The sequence below is a fragment of the Xiphophorus hellerii genome, chromosome 9 (genome assembly GCF_003331165.1).
Source record: "Xiphophorus hellerii strain 12219 chromosome 9, Xiphophorus_hellerii-4.1, whole genome shotgun sequence".
Classification (NCBI taxonomy): Eukaryota; Metazoa; Chordata; class Actinopteri; order Cyprinodontiformes; family Poeciliidae; genus Xiphophorus; species Xiphophorus hellerii.
The window spans coordinates 24,418,347-24,437,147 of record NC_045680.1 but is presented as its reverse complement, the minus strand read 5'-3'; the positions used below and the strand labels follow the sequence as shown (position 1 = coordinate 24,437,147).

Below are 18,801 nucleotides of genomic sequence, written 5' to 3'. Positions count from 1 at the left end.
ATCAATGTTTTGGAAAAAGACTCATGGACCGACCATAAACCAATGGCTGCAGCAGATGTTATCTGCCCTCCCTCTGGAAAAAATTACGTATATATTAAAGGGAAAACAAGATTTGTTTGAGTTCATCTGGAATCCCTTCATTATGTATGTCAAGGATCTGAACATCTCGGAAGACGGTACAAGTGACTGAAGAACATGATAACTGCAGTTCCCAAAGACAATTCTATTAGAGGACATATACTGTTAAAATCTCAATTTAAAGACGATATGTAAAATATGTGATGGGTTGTATTGGAACCAGGATTGTGAGAGACATTTTGTTGTACTTTTTTGTTTGTATTTTATTTTGACTTGAACAGTAATACTACTATTGTTGTTGCCACAATTTGCATACTGATCAAGTTGTTTGTTTAAACCACTAAAATTCTAATAAAGATATTTTGGGAAAAAAAAAAAAAAAAAAAAGGATAAACAATCGCTGTTTGCTAATCCAGGCTGTCCAGATTGGCTAACGGCGAGAGATAATGTTTAAGATCTTAAAGTTCAAACATGGTGACAGAAATGAAACCAAACAATTTAAGTAAAAAAAACAACAACTGTGAATGGGATATGAAATTACTAGTCAAAGACTGAACTGAAAAATAAAATTAGGTCTGGTTTATAACTCGGTTATTCTCGAAAGACCAGTTGTTGGCCTTCTGAGTAGCGTTACCCAGCCTCCCTGTTGTTATTCTGTTTTAGCATAGATATTCACAAAGTCTAAATTTGTGGTAAAAAAAAAAAAACTCATCTCAGAGTTAAGGTAAGGGTCTACATCGCTAGGCAACACTCACACTAATAGTTACTAATGCTAACCAAGCTACTTGGTTAGCATTACCAAGTTAGCATGGTAACTTGGTAATGCTAAGCACTTACAACCAAGTGCTTAGTAACCAAGCACTTGGTTAGTAACCAAGTAATGCTAACCATTAGCATTACTTGCTAATGGTTTTCTAAAACCTCTTTAAAATCTCTAACCATTTGATTTAAAACCACGTTTCCTCAGACGACTGATTATTAGCGCTGTAGTTATGGCTTAATTATGAACATCTATCATGTAACTGTTTACACCTGTCAATGCCATGACTTTTAATGACTTATTGCATGATTTTAATTGCGTTTCTTATTTATTGGAAACACAGCAGTTGCAAAATGACTAGTGACGCTTCTCACACAGATTGGCGTGTCGCTTTTGGCCTAATACAAATAATTAAAGGAGAATAGAAAATTATTTTTAATGCTGTGAACTATTTGTGTTTGGACGTTAAAATTTAAGGAAAAAAAAAAATCAGACATCGGAAATCGTCTAAAAAATACTAAAATCTACAAGTAACTTTCAGAAAACCTAAGGGAACTCGGGGTGAAAATCCCTTATGAATCTGTGAATAACTCAGATCTGGTGTGGTATAACGACAGAGCAGACCTCAGAGTTCTGGCCGTTCATATAGAGCTGAGGTAGTTGCTGGAGCGTCTCTTTCGACACGTCTTTGTCCAGAGTACCAGTGATAAGTTGAGGGAAGGCGGAGAACATCAAGTTGAAGAAGATGAGATACCACTGGTCGATCATGGCTGAACCAGAGAAGCCACAGTAGAACTGATACCAGAAGATGATGGCTACAAACATCTGCATGGAAACAACAACGGGACGGACTGATGTCAGAAACTTTGACCCTTGTTCAAAATAATAATAATAATAAAAAAAAAAAAACACACGGCGGACAAAGTGGCTTACGGCGTTCTTGTAGAAGAAGTACAGGATCATGTTGGCCAGCCGAGAGTAGCACCAGTGTCCGTGCACCAGCAGGAGCTTCTGCAGATACCGGAAACGAGGGAGAGCAAAGTCGCTCGCCATCACCGCCTGCAAAACACCAAAGGCGGCCCAGATTGAGTCTCCCATCATCAACACGTCTGGACTTACTCCACTCAACTGCCTCTTTTTAATCAATCTTTAATGGGTGCAATCTCTCCAAAGCAATAACACTTAAACAAGTTGTGTACTTATTGGGATTCCCCTGCTGCAGCAGTAGGGAAGTGTCAGTTTCATCCATCACCACCTAAAACCCTCCCAGACGACACCGCGAACGCTTCATGACACCCCCAAACGTCGAGATTATCCGTCAACAGCAGTATTAACAGCAGCAACATTGTTTGGTTTGGGTTATGCTTTAATAGTCTTAATGCAGGAAATACGGTCGAGCATCTCAAAAAGACGCTGGAATATCCAGAGTTTACTGCGACTTGTGAAGCAAAATCAGGCATGAACTTTGTGAGCGAAGGCCGACGTACATCAGAAGTTGCAGAATAAGTACAGTACCTGTTAAAAATATTCATCCACTTGGATGTTTAACCATTTCATTTGCTTTTAGAAATCAGCCATGACTAACAACATATGGCTGTTTGGTCTAGTTTCTAGACCAATTAATTTCTGCAAAAATAATGACAATTAAAAATCTAAAACATAAAAAAGTGGCTGCATAAATATTCAAACCCTTTAAAGTGACTGGAATAATTCAATAAAAGTCCAGTTCATCTAGAAGTTCAGCTAACGTCAGGATACAGAGGAGCGAGCAGATGTGCTGTGCAGCAGCATGTGGCTGAAGGCTCTGCAGGAAGTTAATTGGGAACCTCTGCTGCTGCAGTGAGAGGAGAGTTTACATTTATGCCCGGGGTCTGAACCCAACCTAAATTCGGGCCGGGTCGAGCCACAATTACTTACTCCTTTAATAAACCTGCTATACATGCAGCAGAGAGAAAACCAAACGAGAAAGAATGTGTTGATCTACAGCTCAACCTGTTGAGGAATTAAAGACAGTAAGCATGGTGTAGTCAGACTGTAACAAGCGCAGCCCAGTGCATGGACATGCGACTCCACCCTGCTCCGCTCCCATCAATCACACATCCCAGATGATTTGAACTTGACTCATCCACGGTTACAACAAGCGACAAAACGGAGCTGGAAGATGGGAGAAGTTACACTGCTAACTTAAATGACAGCCTGCAAAAGCAGTAAAATCATGATTAAAACAATATGTCTGGTTTACTTTGGGCTCAGGTCCATAATTAGAGTTAACTGGTCGAGTTGGGTCAGGTTCAGACACGACGCCTTTAGGTTGGGGGTTTAATTTATTTAGGCCCGATCTAAACTCTAAGTGAGAGTCAACCGTTCTGAAACTGGACGCTGCACTGAATGAGTCCACAAGAGGAAGGACATAACCTTCTTTTTAAAGCCCTCACTGCCAGTTGCAAAGATGCTCTGAGACCTTAGATCTCAATCTGACACAGAGGCACTCGCAAGCTGTGCTGCTTCTCTGCAGGATGCAGGACTCGGTCTCCTGACTCGGCACAACAAAAGCAATTCTATTTATAGCCCCGTCCTTAACTACAGGCAAAAAATAAGCACTCCTGCTTTTCTTCCTACCTTCACACCTCTGACACAAGATCTCCCATACGCGGCTGCTTTCTCCATCTGCCGTGGACTCATTTTGCCCTTACCTGCATGCCCTCCTGTCCGGATATCCCCACGCCAACGTCCGCTACCTGGATCATGCTGACATCATTAGCTCCGTCACCTGTGATTAATGAGTCGTGGAGACAGACACAAAACAGTCCCTCAGAGCGAGAAAGATGCAGAAAATATAATTGGTCAGAAGGGAGAAGCGGACAGCCTGGAGGCAGTAAAAAGTTGTGTCATCAAATAAGAGGATGCTCAGATTGTCCAGCGTACAGAGAAGGACAGATTAGATTTATGATGGCGCAGTTTTTTTTTGCTGTTGTTTTTGCAGACTGGTGCTGAATAATAGTTTCTCTTCTGTCCCTGTGTAGCTAGAGGTGAACTAACAAGCAGGTCTTGATTTTGTTTTACCGTGAGAAAAACGATTTGTTTTTGTTCCTTCAGGTGTGGGAGTGGGAGTAGCGATAGTGGGCAGAGGGAGACAACATTTCAGCCCACTCTCTGATAAATGTTTGTGTTGGCTGCTTGATACGGTCTCAGAAAAACACGAAATCTTACCAAGAGTTTTGGGTCAAGTTTCTAGTGCGAATATTTCATTACACTTGAAATGAGACAAGTTACATGCAACTTTTCAGCAAGATATAGGAGCTTGACAATAATTCCTTACTATTGATAAAAAGCACTAGTTCCACTGGGAGATTATTTCATGTACATCACGGGACAAATGTCTTGTTAAATAATCTGCCAATACTAAGAAATAATTGACTTAAAACAAGCTCCTATATATATGAAAAGAGACTTGTAAGTTACTTATTTCAAGTGTATTTGCACTAGAAACTAGTCTAAAATTACTTGGTAAAATTTTATGTTTTTGCAGTGTAATCCCACAGAAATCGTCCCCCTTTCAGTTATATGAAATTAATTCAGAGCATCAATCCAACCCGTCAAATCTTCTTTGTCAATAGAAAACAGATGAATTAATCTGTCGCTGTGTTTGGTGTGATTTATTGAATTGGATGATCGAAACTCGACGTAACAAAACACACTAACGATTAAACTTTCTAGACCAGTGGTAATAAAAAAAAACATCTGATGATGAGTCCCAGGCAAACAGGCACCAGAGTGTTTTTGGATTGTTTGGCTACAGCTGGTCTCCCCCGGAGGGTTTGTTTTTATGAGACCAAAACTTTTCCCACATGTGGCTCAACGCGGGATTCTGATCCCTCCTGCTCCTCGTGCATGTCAGCACGGCCGGCTACGTCACTTACATCCAAACGTCCAAAATAACGAGCTGCTCAGTGTAGATTTTAAAAGGCAACAATTTGGAGAAAACATTAAATTCAACAGAATCATTTCCTGCTCCGACTTTAAGCTGTACCCGCACCCGAGGAGCACTGCTAGATTTCAATAATCAGATACCACAGCAGCTGATGATGATTAAAGCAAAAAAAGAAAAAAGAACATTTTTAAAAAAATTACAAGTCTGAAGCAATCCAATTAAAAAAGGTAATTCCGATTAGAGCTGCATTAGGACAACGTTCATTTGTGATATTTTCAAATATTGTGATGATGAAAACTGCATCTCTGTCCTTAAGGTTTATTCTTAAGCAAAGGCATAAAAGGCAGAGAATAATTCATCTGAATGGGCAATTTCTTTATTAGCAAGCTGAATTTAAAATGCAAAGCATCTGAAATATTATAGCCAACTATATATTGCATTCCTTTGCAAACATTAAAACTGCAATAATGATTTGATTTATTGTGACAGTACCTTCAGAAGAAGTTACAGAAAAACTTTTTTGGGTTCTAAATAAACTTGCAGCAAGGTATGTCATCAGACGAGGGTTAGATTTCAAGTTACTAGATTTCAAACCAAAGCATTGGAAGCGACTCTCTACAGTCTAGATTGGTTGCACTTTGCACTTTTAAAAGTTTTTTTTTTTGGTGTGGTTTCGGACCGTCAGACCGTCACCGTGTCAACCCCACTTCCTCGATGTCTGACCGTGAACATTTGCCGTGCTCCTCATGAGCATCGCGCTAAGACCGTGGGAGCCGTCCCGGCATTTTCACACAGACTTCGCCTGCACTTTTACACCTCGCTTCCCCGCTGTCAGACCGTGACATTTGCCGCACTCCTCCTGAGGGTCACACTAAGACTGCCGGAGGTTAAACCCGAACCAGGTCCGGATAATTGACGCTTTTGCACCTGCCTTTTTCCTGAGATCTTCCTTTGTGCTCTCAGACACGCCGCTTCCCGCGTTCTCTGTTCTGATGCTAGATGATTGCGTCATCAACTATCATTACCGCGGTTAGCTGGTACACTACAGATCTCTATCGTAGGCCCAATTTCTATTGTTTCTACCGTATACTGTATATGTATCGCACATTCCTAGTTTGATGGCTGGATGAATAGAAAGATGCATTTCTCCAGCCACTCAAACTTTTAGAACATGGGAGAAGAAATAAAGTCAGAAAATTTAGAGGAAAAATGGAAAAAGATTTAGATTCCTGACTTCTTAGGAATCGTGTTTAATACACCCCAGTGAGACGGTAAACATTTTGCTTCTGTTCTACTTGGAGCAATTTTTAGGTTTCAGGAAAACTGCTGCGCCATCGGATTCAAGCAAAACCTGGCAACACTGAAATCTAAACTTTTGTCACACTCCATCATTCACTCTGTGCTCACCTATGGCCAGAGTCATGACTTTCAGCTTGTTCCGCACCAGTTTGACCACCATGCTTTTCTGCAGCGGCGTGGACCGGCAGCACAGTACCGAGCGGCAGCTTCGAGCGACCGCCAGGAACTTATCCTCCAGGCTCTTGTCCAGGGCGTAGGCCAAGGTCCGCCCGTCAATTACCAAGCCCAGCCGGTGCACCATGAAGTGAGCGGTTTGGGAGGAGGAAAGGGATGATGATGGGTAAATCTCGAAGTGCACTATGTTACTCGGGAAGGTCTTGGTGGACGGGTCTCTGGAGTTGCAGAGGAATTTGGACTGGATGTAACGTAAACTTTCCTCCAGCAACACAGCACACTCCTCCTGGATTAGACAGAAGTACGGGGTCAGGTAGAGGTCAGTTTAGACACAACATGTCTAAAGTGCCTGAGCAGCTTTGCATCTGGAAACCACATGCCTTAGCAGCAACGGATTCCAACAAATCACATCATCTTTTCTGGAAAACTACTGGCACCAGGATGCATTAAGGGAATAAGGCGAGCTGGCAGAGCACAACTTCACAGGTCTAGTGGAGTCCGTCCTTTGACAGCTCAGGGCTGCTTTAGCAGCAACTGCAGGACCCCACACACCATATGGAGGGCGGTCATAATGCTATGTCTTGATTATTTTAGTAATCAATTAATCTTTAGACAATTATTTGAACGATTAATCTGGTGAATTGGTGCATTCTGCAGATTTCTCATTTAAGCTTCCCTCTAAACAATATTGGAAATACATTAAAAGTTACAAATAATTAAATTCTATTTTTAAATAGATGTATTTTGTTATCCAAAATGCAGCAACAAGTATTCCATTAGAGAATGATTGATCATTTGTAGCAAATGATGGATCTGCAGCTAAAACCCCCCCAAAGAAAACGACTAACATCAACATGTGAAAATCATAGTCCTTTCTTCACGACTTAACATCGATACAGTGTACAGCTGCTCTGGTGATTATTTGTTGGATTAACCGATAAGTAATTACATAGCCAAAGGAAGTTTGATGGACTTTAGTTACAGAATTTGAACCAGATAAAAATGCCACCTGAGGAATTCTGGGTAACATATTTTCTAACAAAGAGTCTTGAATGCAAAATGTATCTATGTTTTGTCTCTATAACTCCTCCGACTGTGTTCTTTTTTTCTGAAAATTACATGTTTGAGTCTGTATACTCCAGTTAATGATTAATCAATTGCTAAATTAGTTGATTATTTCAATAATGATTCATCAAAATTAGGTCGATTAGTCCTGGTTTGATTGGTGTAGGCCTTTCCTAGAAGTGAGGGAAAATATAAGTGCCTTTGTTGCTTCAGTCAGCAGCAGGAAACGCTCTCACTTCCTCTGGCTTCTCATGAAAAGGCTTCGACACCATAGCAACGATATGATGGAGAATTTTAGCAGTCTTGAAACCGTAGCTGTGTAAAACCCCAGTGCGCCTTGACTCTTTGAATTGGCTGAAGCCTACGTTAATGTTTGGTTTGTACATGATTAATATATTGATTATTCAGCATACGGGCCTTGATTAGGTAAACAGGATGAGCTTTTGGGTGCTGTGGCCCACCTGGGAGTCGGCGTTCAGCGTTATAATCTCCTCGTCCGGGTCCAGCAGTTTGCAGGCGTAGGCAATGTTGACTGCCGTTTCCTGTTTGTCACCCGTCAAGACCCAGATCTGCAGGCCGGCTTTCCGCAGCGTAGCTATTGTTTCCGGGACGCCGTCCTGCAGCCGATCCTCAACGCCAGTCGCTCCTGTGGACGGATGCATGTCAGCGTCTGCAACAATGCTTCCCAACCGCCAGTATTATACAGACACGTTTCTCATATACATATTTCACACTTTTCCAGACTCAATTTCCCACAATTCTCTGTCATTTATGTTATTAGACAGACAGGAACAAAGACACAAAGAAAGAGGGAAAAAGAGAAAGAGACAAAGAAAGTGTGAACAACAGGGGAAGAAAGGAAGGAAAGAAGAAGGAAATAAGAAAGAAGAGGAAGAAAGAAAGGAAAGAAGAAAAAGAATGAACAGAAAAAAGAAATGAAGAGAGAAAGCACACAATTAAGGACAAGGAAGAAAGGACAGGAAATAATACAGGGCACATGGAAAAAACAAAGATTTATGATAAAAAATGAAAAAGGGACAAGGTAGGAAGGAATGACAAACGCAGAAGAAGGAGAAGGATCCTAGGAATAAAGGATACAAAGGAGCAGGAAGGAAGGAAGGAAAGAAGACAAACATAAAAGATCCAGGAAATTAAGGATAAACTTAAGGAGTTTAAAAGGACATGAGTCAAAGAAAACCAGGTAGTAGGAATAGAAAGAAAGAAAGACATGAGGCAGGAAGAAGGGGAGGAAGAGGACAACAGAGGAAGAACATAAGGAAGATTACATAAAAGAAAGGAAGCATAGAGGGAAGCACACAAGGAAGAAACAATGGAGGAGCATGAAAAGGAAGGAAGAGTAAGGAAAGGAGGTAGATGGGAACAAAGGATAAATAGAAAGTAGGACATAATGCAAAAAAACACAAAGAAAAGACAAGATGGGAAGGACACACCATTTGACACAAAATGGGTTTCTTTTTCCAAACTTATCCACATCTGGAAAATACTGAAACCAAACTCCATGCTTCTCCAGAAGACATTTTTTTCTGGTCTAAAAATGAATGAAGTCGACCTGAAATTGAAAGGTGACCCAACAAACCTAAAAGGTGGAGGTTGGTCTCCAGCCTCAACGCCGACTCAAAGAGCAGCTCCTCTCTTCCCTGGATGGCCGTCTCAGCCTCCAGGTGGCGCTGCAGCCAGCGGGCGTATTCCTCTTTACTCAAAGTCTAACACACACACACACACACAAAAAAAACACACCAGAAGGTTACACTCAAACACACACACAACTTAAGAATCACTGCTTTCTGTTTCTTGTGGGTAAACGGAACATTACTGCTGTGATTCCTGCACAGCAGAATGTGAAACCTTGACAAGGTGTTACATCCCTCGGCTTTGGTGACAGGCTGTGCACAAGCAAGGAATACATGGAGCCCGGCCTGTGAACGCATAAATTAGCAGCCTGGGAACGAGGCACAGATTGCAGCTGAGTCATGAAGCATGTCCCGTTTGGAAGGGCTGGCCCGTGCAGTCATCTGTGCCGGACTACGAACGCAGCCTGCCCAGAACCCAGCGATACACACAACCCTAACGCTTACCTTTTTGGCAATGCAGAGTGTGCGAAGGCCGTCTGCGGCGTACAGGTTCAGGTAGTTCTGTGTCCGGCAGAAAATCTTTTTTTGACGTTTTCCTTTGGTGTTGCCTTAAAAAAAATACAAATAAAAAGACAACAACAGAAAGAATTGGTTCGAATTTAGCACCAAAACCACCAGAGATGTTAACAGAAACATGAGCACCATCTGTGCTCACACCTACAGTAACCATGCATCTCAATATTTTCACAAAAACGTCACGGCACTCATCAAGCAGACACAGCTTGGTGGCAGAAGTTCTTCATCTCACAAAAATAAAACCATCCTATTTCAGCCGCGTTACATAATTGGTTTAATACAAGCATGTGCGGCTTGCTGAGGATGTTGGGTCTTATGTTTGGTAACAGAGCGTCGCCGACGTGACTCCGCGGCGCCGCATCTTGGCCAGAGGGAAAGGCACACCAACAGATTGGCTTTATGGCTCTCCTGACACAGATGCACCAGCCAGCACTCTGACTGCCAGCCATGTAATCTCATTAATGACAGCCCCGCTTGGCCGCGACGACCACGCACGAACCAAATTATTTTTACTAAAAGGAACAAATGAGCTGCAAACTGGCGGCAGCCACAGGCTTCAAACGCCAGGAAAGCGTTTCCCTTTCTGCTGGATCGGGTCGGCAAAAACCTCCGATCTTTTAGGTGACATGGACAGGTACAGGACATTCGCATCAATGCATGTGACTGCGACTGAACGCAGACAGATCGCGACGAGCACCACAGCTGTGAAGTGGAAGGAAAAACGATGGGTTTCAAAATATTGCACAAACAGAAGAGTCGCAATAAGCGATTAATCGCAGGACAAATTAAAATGAGCTTGATCATTTCCATCTTGACGATTCATATTTTCTGATGGACAATTTCATAATCCATCTTGTTTATAGTAGTGTGTGGTTTTTACTTCCGTTTTTTTTTTTTATTATTGCTTTTGGTTGTTGTTTTATTTGGGTGTTTAAAATATCTTCCCATTCCTGTGTAGAGTGTCCTGTACAAAGCTATGGCTCATTAATGTTTGAGCCGTTATCAATATATTGCTAAAAAACGGTCCCATAACTGCAATATTATAATTTTTCACAATAATTTCTTGGACAACTTATTGTCCAGCAAAATTAGTTATGAAGGACCCAAGTGTGGCATCAATTTACATTTAGTATTCAAAGCTCCAAAATAAAACCCAGTGCAACGATATTGCTTTCAGAAATTGCTGGAATAGTAAATTCGATTCGATTCTGTTGTTCTGTGAAGGTCTCAGAGGTTAAAGAAGACCAAAGATGCATTCACAAGGCGATATTCACAATATTTTATTTTTGCCGAATCCCTTTTTTTTGTGTGTGTGTGTGTGTGGTTGCTGATAAAAGGAAATAGTGACTAGTAGCTTTTTGTGGAGCATCGACTGCAACGTCTGCAGAAAAGTTTGGATGTGTAGTCAGAACCAAGAGTGGTGGCACTGTGATGTGATGCGCTCCAGCAACACACATTTCTTTCTTAGTTTCATATTTATAATGTTTAGCCAAAGTTTATGTTTGGTGCAGAACGACCTAAACGTTGGACGAAATGCGATATGACCGTTCAGACTGCAGACGCTTTGAAAACGATCAGATCAGATCGCTTTAGTACCACAAACTGGATGAAGAGAATAAAATATCAATAAAATACACTATGCAGTTATAACGTGAAAAAAAAAAAAGAAAGTCTGTATGAACACTGTGTACCAAGGTCAACTGATAACATGTTCAACCTAGACATGAAGATTAAAAGTTTTTTTTTCATATTTATTTTCATTTTAAAGCACAATACTTACGGAAAATAATACAGTTTCTTACACAAGACCATGCAGCAGTGGTGAAACTGGAGTTTCGTCGCAAGTCGTGCTGCAATTTCTAAAGGCTCAAGGGACTTCAGACCACATTCAGCGTCTCCTCCAATTGCGATGTTATTAGAGCAACACTAAATGACAGCCTCGTCTGAAAGCTAACACTCTACAGATCAGTGTTATGGGGAAGCCCAACCTGCATGAACAAAACCTATTAGCCATTAAATCAGTTAAGGGAGGGGGAATGAGGCCAAAATCTCACCATTGTGCTGGATTTCACAGAGAAAACTGCATAAATGCCCCTAAAATGGTAAGCAAACCACATAGCGTTCATTCCAGAGAGTTGCATTCTTCTCATAATGGATGCTGAGTTGAGTAATTATTTTGTAATCCAGCCTTATCTGAGAGAATGTGGGGATGCCAGTCTAAAAACATGTGAAATCAAAATAGGAGTGTCCATCTGCACTCGGGACAGGAGGATAACATATCTGAGGACTCATTTTTCTGTGAAGCTGAAACTTCCTGCTACTAATGAACAGGAGAAAAATGTCAAAACGACATAATAGCGGGCATTTCCTAACAGGAGGCCAAGGAAATGCGGTGCACAGGTTGCTTTGTATTAAATTATTAGGATGAAGAACACAGACTAAAACATAAGAAAAATAAAAAAGACAAACAAATGAGTCATAAAAGCTAAAAAAAAAAAAAGAAAGAAAAATGCCAAAGTGTACAAACATTAGTCAAGAGTTGAGAGCCAAGATAGCAGACAATAAAATTCAACTGACACTAAATTGTTGTAGCTCTCAGGATAAAAGTAACTTATTATTTTCTTGTTGTTATATTCATATTTTGCAGCCATAATACAAAGCACGCTACTCCTACTTTCACTGCAGTGTTCAGAGTTGAACAGGACTGCTTTATGTTCAGGAGAGTCGATAGTACATGACTAACTTCATGTTAATGTGCCTGGCCTTGCAGCATGGAGGGAGTCTCTAATGACTTAACAAGTACAACATAGACAAGCAGGGGGATTAAACTGGAACTCAACACAGTCTCTCTTTTAAAATCTTTTTTCTGACTATTATACAGGTAAGTATGAGCAAGATCAGAGGCTCATTACTTACCTGCACTCCAAGTACACAACAAAAAGTATTTGTGGACTACAAAAAAGTTGATTTTGAATAATATGTCCCATTTAAAGCAAGGGGATAAAGAGTTTTTAACTAATGTCACTTTAATTTATCCTCTCTCTTCATTATATTCTGCAAGGAGTCTTAGGGGAGAGGTTCATGCTAGCCTTGACCATTTTTCCTAAGCTTACCTACATAGAGCTATGAAGAAGTTTCTGTTGACAAGATGGGAGTTGAAGGAAATATGATTTGTGGCTTCTGAAAGGACTATTGAGGTGACTCTTTTACATTTTTACTAGCAAAACCATCGTGCAGAGTGCTGTACTGTCTGAACATGGACATGGGTAAGATGTTTGCAGTGTAAGGAAGACCTTCACTTCCTAAAACTCCAAAAGAAACTACATACCTTCCTGTAACACGATACAGCAGATTTTCTAAGGGATAAGACAAGGAATCAGAAAATGACTTCTTAAAAGATGTTTTACGGGGGAAGAAGTGTATTCATGTGGAGAGAAAATGCTCTGTTTGACATGGATGCAGCTTGTGTGTATGCTCTGTTGTCCCATTAAAAAGTCTATTTTGTGTTTTGCTTACTCTAAGGTCTCACCCTTACATCTTTGTGGAGGGATGTGACCAAACCTAAGTAAGGCAAAAGAATATGCCTCCAACAGTCTTGCCATTCTCTCTGATCCGTTTCCTAAAATAAAACATTGAAAACAAAATGCCGCTTTTTTTTTTTCCAAGCTCGGCTTATCTGCTGAATCTCCACATGATGACAAATAACTATTTATGCCGTTTATCAGTTACGAAAGAGTTTGTGGTGTAGCAAGCAGGACTTCAGATGCAAACCTCAGAGTTTAATGGGGACTGAATCTTTCCAAGAATCTTTACCGTGTATACAGATTTAGTAGAAAACATAATTAAGTGTGTTTCTTTGTGTGCCTGGAATACTAACAACCTGGTGCGCCTTTACCATTAGATTATAAAGGAGCGCCTTGGCTATGTAACAAGGAAAATGAAGAAAAAAAAGGAAGTTTATTTGGGGAAGTTAGCAGAAAGCAGTCTTTAAACTCAAAGTGAGTTCTTACATAACCTGCGTTCTTGTTTGTTGACATGGAAAGGAGCAGAGTTTAGGTAAGAGGTGGATCTTCTAAGAGAGAGGTTTTCAAAGCGTGAGGCGGGGATTCTGAGGAAAGCTCAGTGAATGGAAATGAGGAACTATTACATTAGTTATGAAAGAAAGAAAGAATCCGACATATGTGCTGCGGCTGAAAAGCTGAAAAGAAGGTGTGAATGCGCAATTGAGCTCTGATGTGCACTGAAAAAAGCAAACTCTGCTCTGCCTACAAACTTAGATCTCGGTTTGGCTGAAGCGAACTCTGGCATCCACACATGTATTCGAACCGCACTAAACGGACCGGAGACCGCTCCAAAAGCAAGAACGTGACTGTAGAGCAGGGCATTCTGGGTAAATACAACTAAAACAAATGTGAGAGTCTAGCGCTAGTGGGAGAAATAGCTTGCTGTCTTATCAGAAACAAAAGACAAATCCTACAGCAATGTGACGCCACTCCAGTTTTGTTTGCATTTTGTGAAAAAGGAAGTTGCGCTCAGTGTCTTCTTCAGGAGTTTCCGTGTCGTTTCCTTCAGTAATGCTTTGTGCAGCGTCACAACAGGCGAAGAGGGGAAACGTTTTTGCCAATTGGTTTAGATCATTTGACATAGTTAAGTGTGAAAGTGAACCGCACCAGCTCAAAATGTAACAAATGTTGAAATTTTGGTCCCAAATCAAACTGAGTCTACCAGATTATCAGGTGTGAAAACATCCTTGAACCTTGTCACATTTTGTCACATTACCACCTCAAATGTCAATGAAGTTTATTACTATTGATGCAACATAACACAAAGTAATGTATCATATATGGTACATGTTTATAAACAAACAAAAATACCAAGTGTGGCTTGCATCTGTAGTTACGCCGCCCCTTTTATTTCCAAAAGAACAAGTGCAATCAACAGGCTTTGTGTTTTGGAAGGCATCAGAGGTTTTCATAAGTGCACAATCTTGAAAATCTTGCGATGGCAATATTACTGGTAAACATTGCCAACTGTCTGTCCATGTCCTGTGTGAGCCTCTTCTGCTATGAGACTGTCCAACTGACTAAATACAGCATTAGCATGTCAAATGCAAGTTCATATTGTACTCCAATCATCTCTTTGTGATGTCTTTGCAATGACGATAACTGAGATATATTGTGCTGCCTAAACAAGTGGCATCATAAAGTCTGTTGTGTTGTAGCTTTACAACACAACTAATCTTACATGCAAAACAATTTAAGATCAGGAGGGTCTCCTTCCAGCTCAACAACTCTAAACCAGAATGGAAATTCACCTCAAAAACACAGACTACCACCAACTACAGGTGGGCATTTATCGCATTGTTTATCATTTATTGTGATACATTTCTTATAATACTTTGATTTATTGTTGTTGCTGTAAATTAATTATGTTTTTTTTTAAAAATGAGAATGGTCTGTATTGTTATTGTTGCTATTTTTCTCCATTGTTTGTTCAATAAAGGTGTATCAATAAGTATCAATAACTTTGAAAGTAAGATTAAATACACTTACTGTGTGCAATTTAGTGATACAAATCACACTTTTTTATATGACTGATGTCCTAAAGAAGTGAATTACTAACGAATGTTTTTTAAGGACAATATTTGTGTTTGTGAGGCTATAATTGTTGTGTCATGCAGTCGCAGCCATACAGTCACCTAAAAAGTAATAAATAGTTCCTATCTTCACACTTATTGTTACCACAATAGTACCACAAAACAGCATGATAACATTTTAAGTCCATATCAACCTCCTCTGCCACCATCTTTCTCTTCAAACTACACAAACCCAGAAAACAGCCAGAAATGACTGAACATGCCGAGTTCCCTACCTGTGTCCGGGAGTTTGATGAGGTTCATGATGACGGAGTCCGCTCCTTTGGTATACACTGTGATTTGATCGGTGAGCGGGTGCCTCACCACCACCGACATGCGCTTCCTGGTGGAGTCAAAGCCCAGCGTGTGCAGCAGCTCAAACGTCAGCTTCCCCAGGTGAGGCAGCTCCACCGTCACCTGGTCAGGAAGGCGTCCAACCAGGGAGCACTTGTACGCCCTGGCAGCGTAGACCAACGCGGCCTCGTCGGGCGACTCCGCCTCGTAGCGCAGCTCTCCTTCCTCGGGGTTGTCGGGCGGATTTTCGTCATAGCGGGGTGAAATGGCGCTGAAGGCTTGCTCCAGGGTGCCGGAAAGATGCTCCTCGTTCAGCTTGGTTAGTGTGCTCTCTGTCGAGGGAGAGGAGAGCAAGCTGGAGCAGCCCTTGTTGGAAGAGCGGTTGAGACTGGAAGAGCTGCTGCTGTTAGAGCCTGAGGTCAGGCGGCTGGGGGTGAAGCGCTTGATGAAGTCTTCGATGGTCTTAACCGGAGACTTCAGTTCAAACCTTGTTCGGACCTTGAAAACACAGATTAAAGGATAAATACACATCTGCGGTACTAGGGTTACGTATTCATAACCCTTTCAACTTTACTTCATCACTTTACAACCACAAACATTAATGGGCGGGGAGAATGTTTTGGCGAAGTTGAAGCCGGGTTAGTTTGGAGAATAATATCCCAAACTTTTGGACATGGAAATACTGCTCAATCCAACATCTGAAAATTAAATTGTTTAACTCCAAGGTGTGTGTTAATCCATTCATCCATCCATTATCTATATTATCTTATCTTTACAGTGTTATAGTTGAAAATTGGCTGTCCCAATGAATTATGTCACGTAGGCACGACATAAATTGCGCCATTTCAGTGCCTGCCAAACTCGACACCAGGCCCGGGTCGAACTATTTCCAAAGAGCTCGAAGTGCCGTCAGAAGTTTCAGCGCATTTCTGCATGAAACATGCCAACAGACAGCAGTGTTGATGTTTCTCTTCAACTTGTACGATTCCACTGTACAGGGGTACGTTTTTCAGGAACATTATCTGGCGCAAAGAGGAATCACGTACATTTGTATGATTTTTCACTAAATAGCCACCGCAATAATAACACTGGCAAATGGTTAATAACTCAATTAAATAAAAGACAATCCTGGACAGAAAACAGTTAAAAGGACAGGACAGCACTGCTAATCATATAGGCAAAGCTCAAATGGGACGGTTTAGATCAAAACAGGTTTATGTGTAGAAATGATTTTATTTGTTTGAATGACCTTTATGACATAAAATCCCAATGAATTCAAGGTTTCTCCCAGTGAATCTTAACACAAAATCACGGTGGGCTGCTGTAGTGCCTCTACCACTGGGCTCAGCAGGTTTTCTGGGGGAAACTCTGGAAATGATATAATAAATTTGTGGTAGTAACATAACAAAAAAGGGCAAAAGGTTTATACATGAGTACTTTTGCGACACACTGTCCAAAGAACAGCCTAGTATAGTGTTTTCTACATTTCAGAGCATAAAATAAAACAACACCCTTTCATTTAACGCAGATAGTAACGACATTACTCACAATAAATCTATAATCCTGCAACCTACAAATACTAACCAAGTCACGACAACCTGGACTTGCTAGGTGTTGAAGACATAAACTAAAACTTTTCACACAGGCAACATGACGATCTTCAGTGATATGCAGTTTGAGCCTAAACTTGGCCACATCAAAAGGGTTTCAAGTAAATGTACTAAAGAAAGTGAAATAAAAGGGAGAATATTTCAAAGTTTTAAAATAAAACCAAGCTGTAGCTGCAACATTTCACAAACAGCTGGTTCCTGACAGCAGGCAAATACTTTCCACCTTTATATTCTCACACATGCATAGAAAAAAACTCTGAAAGCTTCCTGGCAGTCAATCGTAAGCAGTTTTCACCCATGTGACCCAACTATGAGGATCAGCGAGGAGAGCAAACATTGAGCTAATTTTGGGAAAGACAGGAGTCTAAGCAGAGGAAGGCTGGCTGAAGAAAAACAGGTTGGGTCATCAGGTTGGTACACTCAGCCTGAAAGTACGCAACTGCTAGTAAATACTGCCTGGAAACAGCTGCTGCCCTGTGGAGTAGCAATGCGGGGTCTGTTTCAACATTTTACCACCTAAATTTGAACACCATCGCACACAGTTTGTCAGGAGATCAAATAATAGGTAACAGCAAATGGCCTGTGATAAAGTAAAAGGACCCAACAAATCCACGGTGATGTTTGTAATGCTGAAACTGAACTCACTCACAAAAGGTTACTACCAGTTTAGGCACTCGGGAGGAGTGCATGTGTAGCAGTTCATCCAGTTTGGATTGTCAGAAACTGAGAAATTGGGTCTTTTTCCAACGAGTAAACAAACCATGCAGCAGTAAGAATGGTTTGTTTACTTGTTGGAAAAAGGTCATGTTAACCGCAACACCCCTCGAGTGTGGAAGTCGTTACTGCAAGAACAGAATTCAAATTCATTTTCAGTACCACTGAGGTAGTATGAAAGTAATTCAGAGTTACAAAAGTTAAAAGAACCCATTTCAAAATAAAAAGTTGGGACAGGATTTTTTTATTTTTACATACAAAAATCATGAGCAGGAACTTTAGTATTCACATGTTTCTTGTACGCCTATAATTCTGACGCACAAGCGACACCCACAAATGGGGATTGATGAAAAAGTCGGCTCTCTTGGTCGATGGGGGTTAAATTTTGTTCCAAGAAATAATCGGATGTGACACTGGAAAAGAATATTGTTGTGTTCAAGTTGTGCTAGAAGTTGTTAGACTATCACTAAAGCTATTCTAGTCCAAAATGCACAACGTGTCGCAGCAGCACTGATGCTAAAGTCAGCGTCCACAGTTCACATTTCTAAAGTATGTTTTTCAAAGAAGTTTCATGATTGACAAGAAGCTTCTGAGAGCTAAATTAGTAATCTGATGGTTGAATAATCTAAATAGATTAATAAAAAAAATCTATGTTGTTGAACTTGTATGTCTAGTTATTCAATAAATTAGCAGAAAAGGGTCTATGTTTTTCTTGAATGAACATATTTCCAAACAGTCCTGTTTTGCCTTCCCTATCAGAAAAGAATAATTTTAGGATTTTGGATATTTAAAATGCCTTCCACTTCCAGAGTTAAATGTTCATTAGAAATAAAGGTTTATTGATCTTTGAGAGGGTATACTTGGATTATCATTCTATTACCTGAAAATTATTACAGAAATTAACAATGTTATTGTTTATCGCAATAACGTCTGGGACAGTTGTTATCATGACAGGCCCAGTCCTGGAAGTACTTAGTCAAACAAATCGGGCATCAATACATTCTCAATCAATGTATTACTTACATTATATTAAACAACACCAATGTGATCGAGAAATTTACTTAACTTTTAGA

The 18,801-nt window shown here is 40.6% G+C and overlaps 1 protein-coding gene across 1 annotated transcript in view; it reads right to left on the bottom strand.

The window, feature by feature from the left end:
* atp10a (ATPase phospholipid transporting 10A) overlaps nucleotides 1-18,801 on the bottom strand; it is a 48,932-nt gene that overhangs the window by 13,046 nt on the left and 17,085 nt on the right. The window contains exons 10-17 of the mRNA XM_032572690.1: nucleotides 15,347-15,902; nucleotides 9,404-9,507; nucleotides 8,905-9,031; nucleotides 7,769-7,953; nucleotides 6,177-6,528; nucleotides 3,532-3,608; nucleotides 1,772-1,897; nucleotides 1,463-1,663 (exon numbers count right to left, since the gene is read on the bottom strand). Coding sequence (XP_032428581.1) covers nucleotides 1,463-1,663; nucleotides 1,772-1,897; nucleotides 3,532-3,608; nucleotides 6,177-6,528; nucleotides 7,769-7,953; nucleotides 8,905-9,031; nucleotides 9,404-9,507; nucleotides 15,347-15,902 — 1,728 coding nt within the window. The remainder of the gene's footprint in view (nucleotides 1-1,462; nucleotides 1,664-1,771; nucleotides 1,898-3,531; nucleotides 3,609-6,176; nucleotides 6,529-7,768; nucleotides 7,954-8,904; nucleotides 9,032-9,403; nucleotides 9,508-15,346; nucleotides 15,903-18,801) is intronic.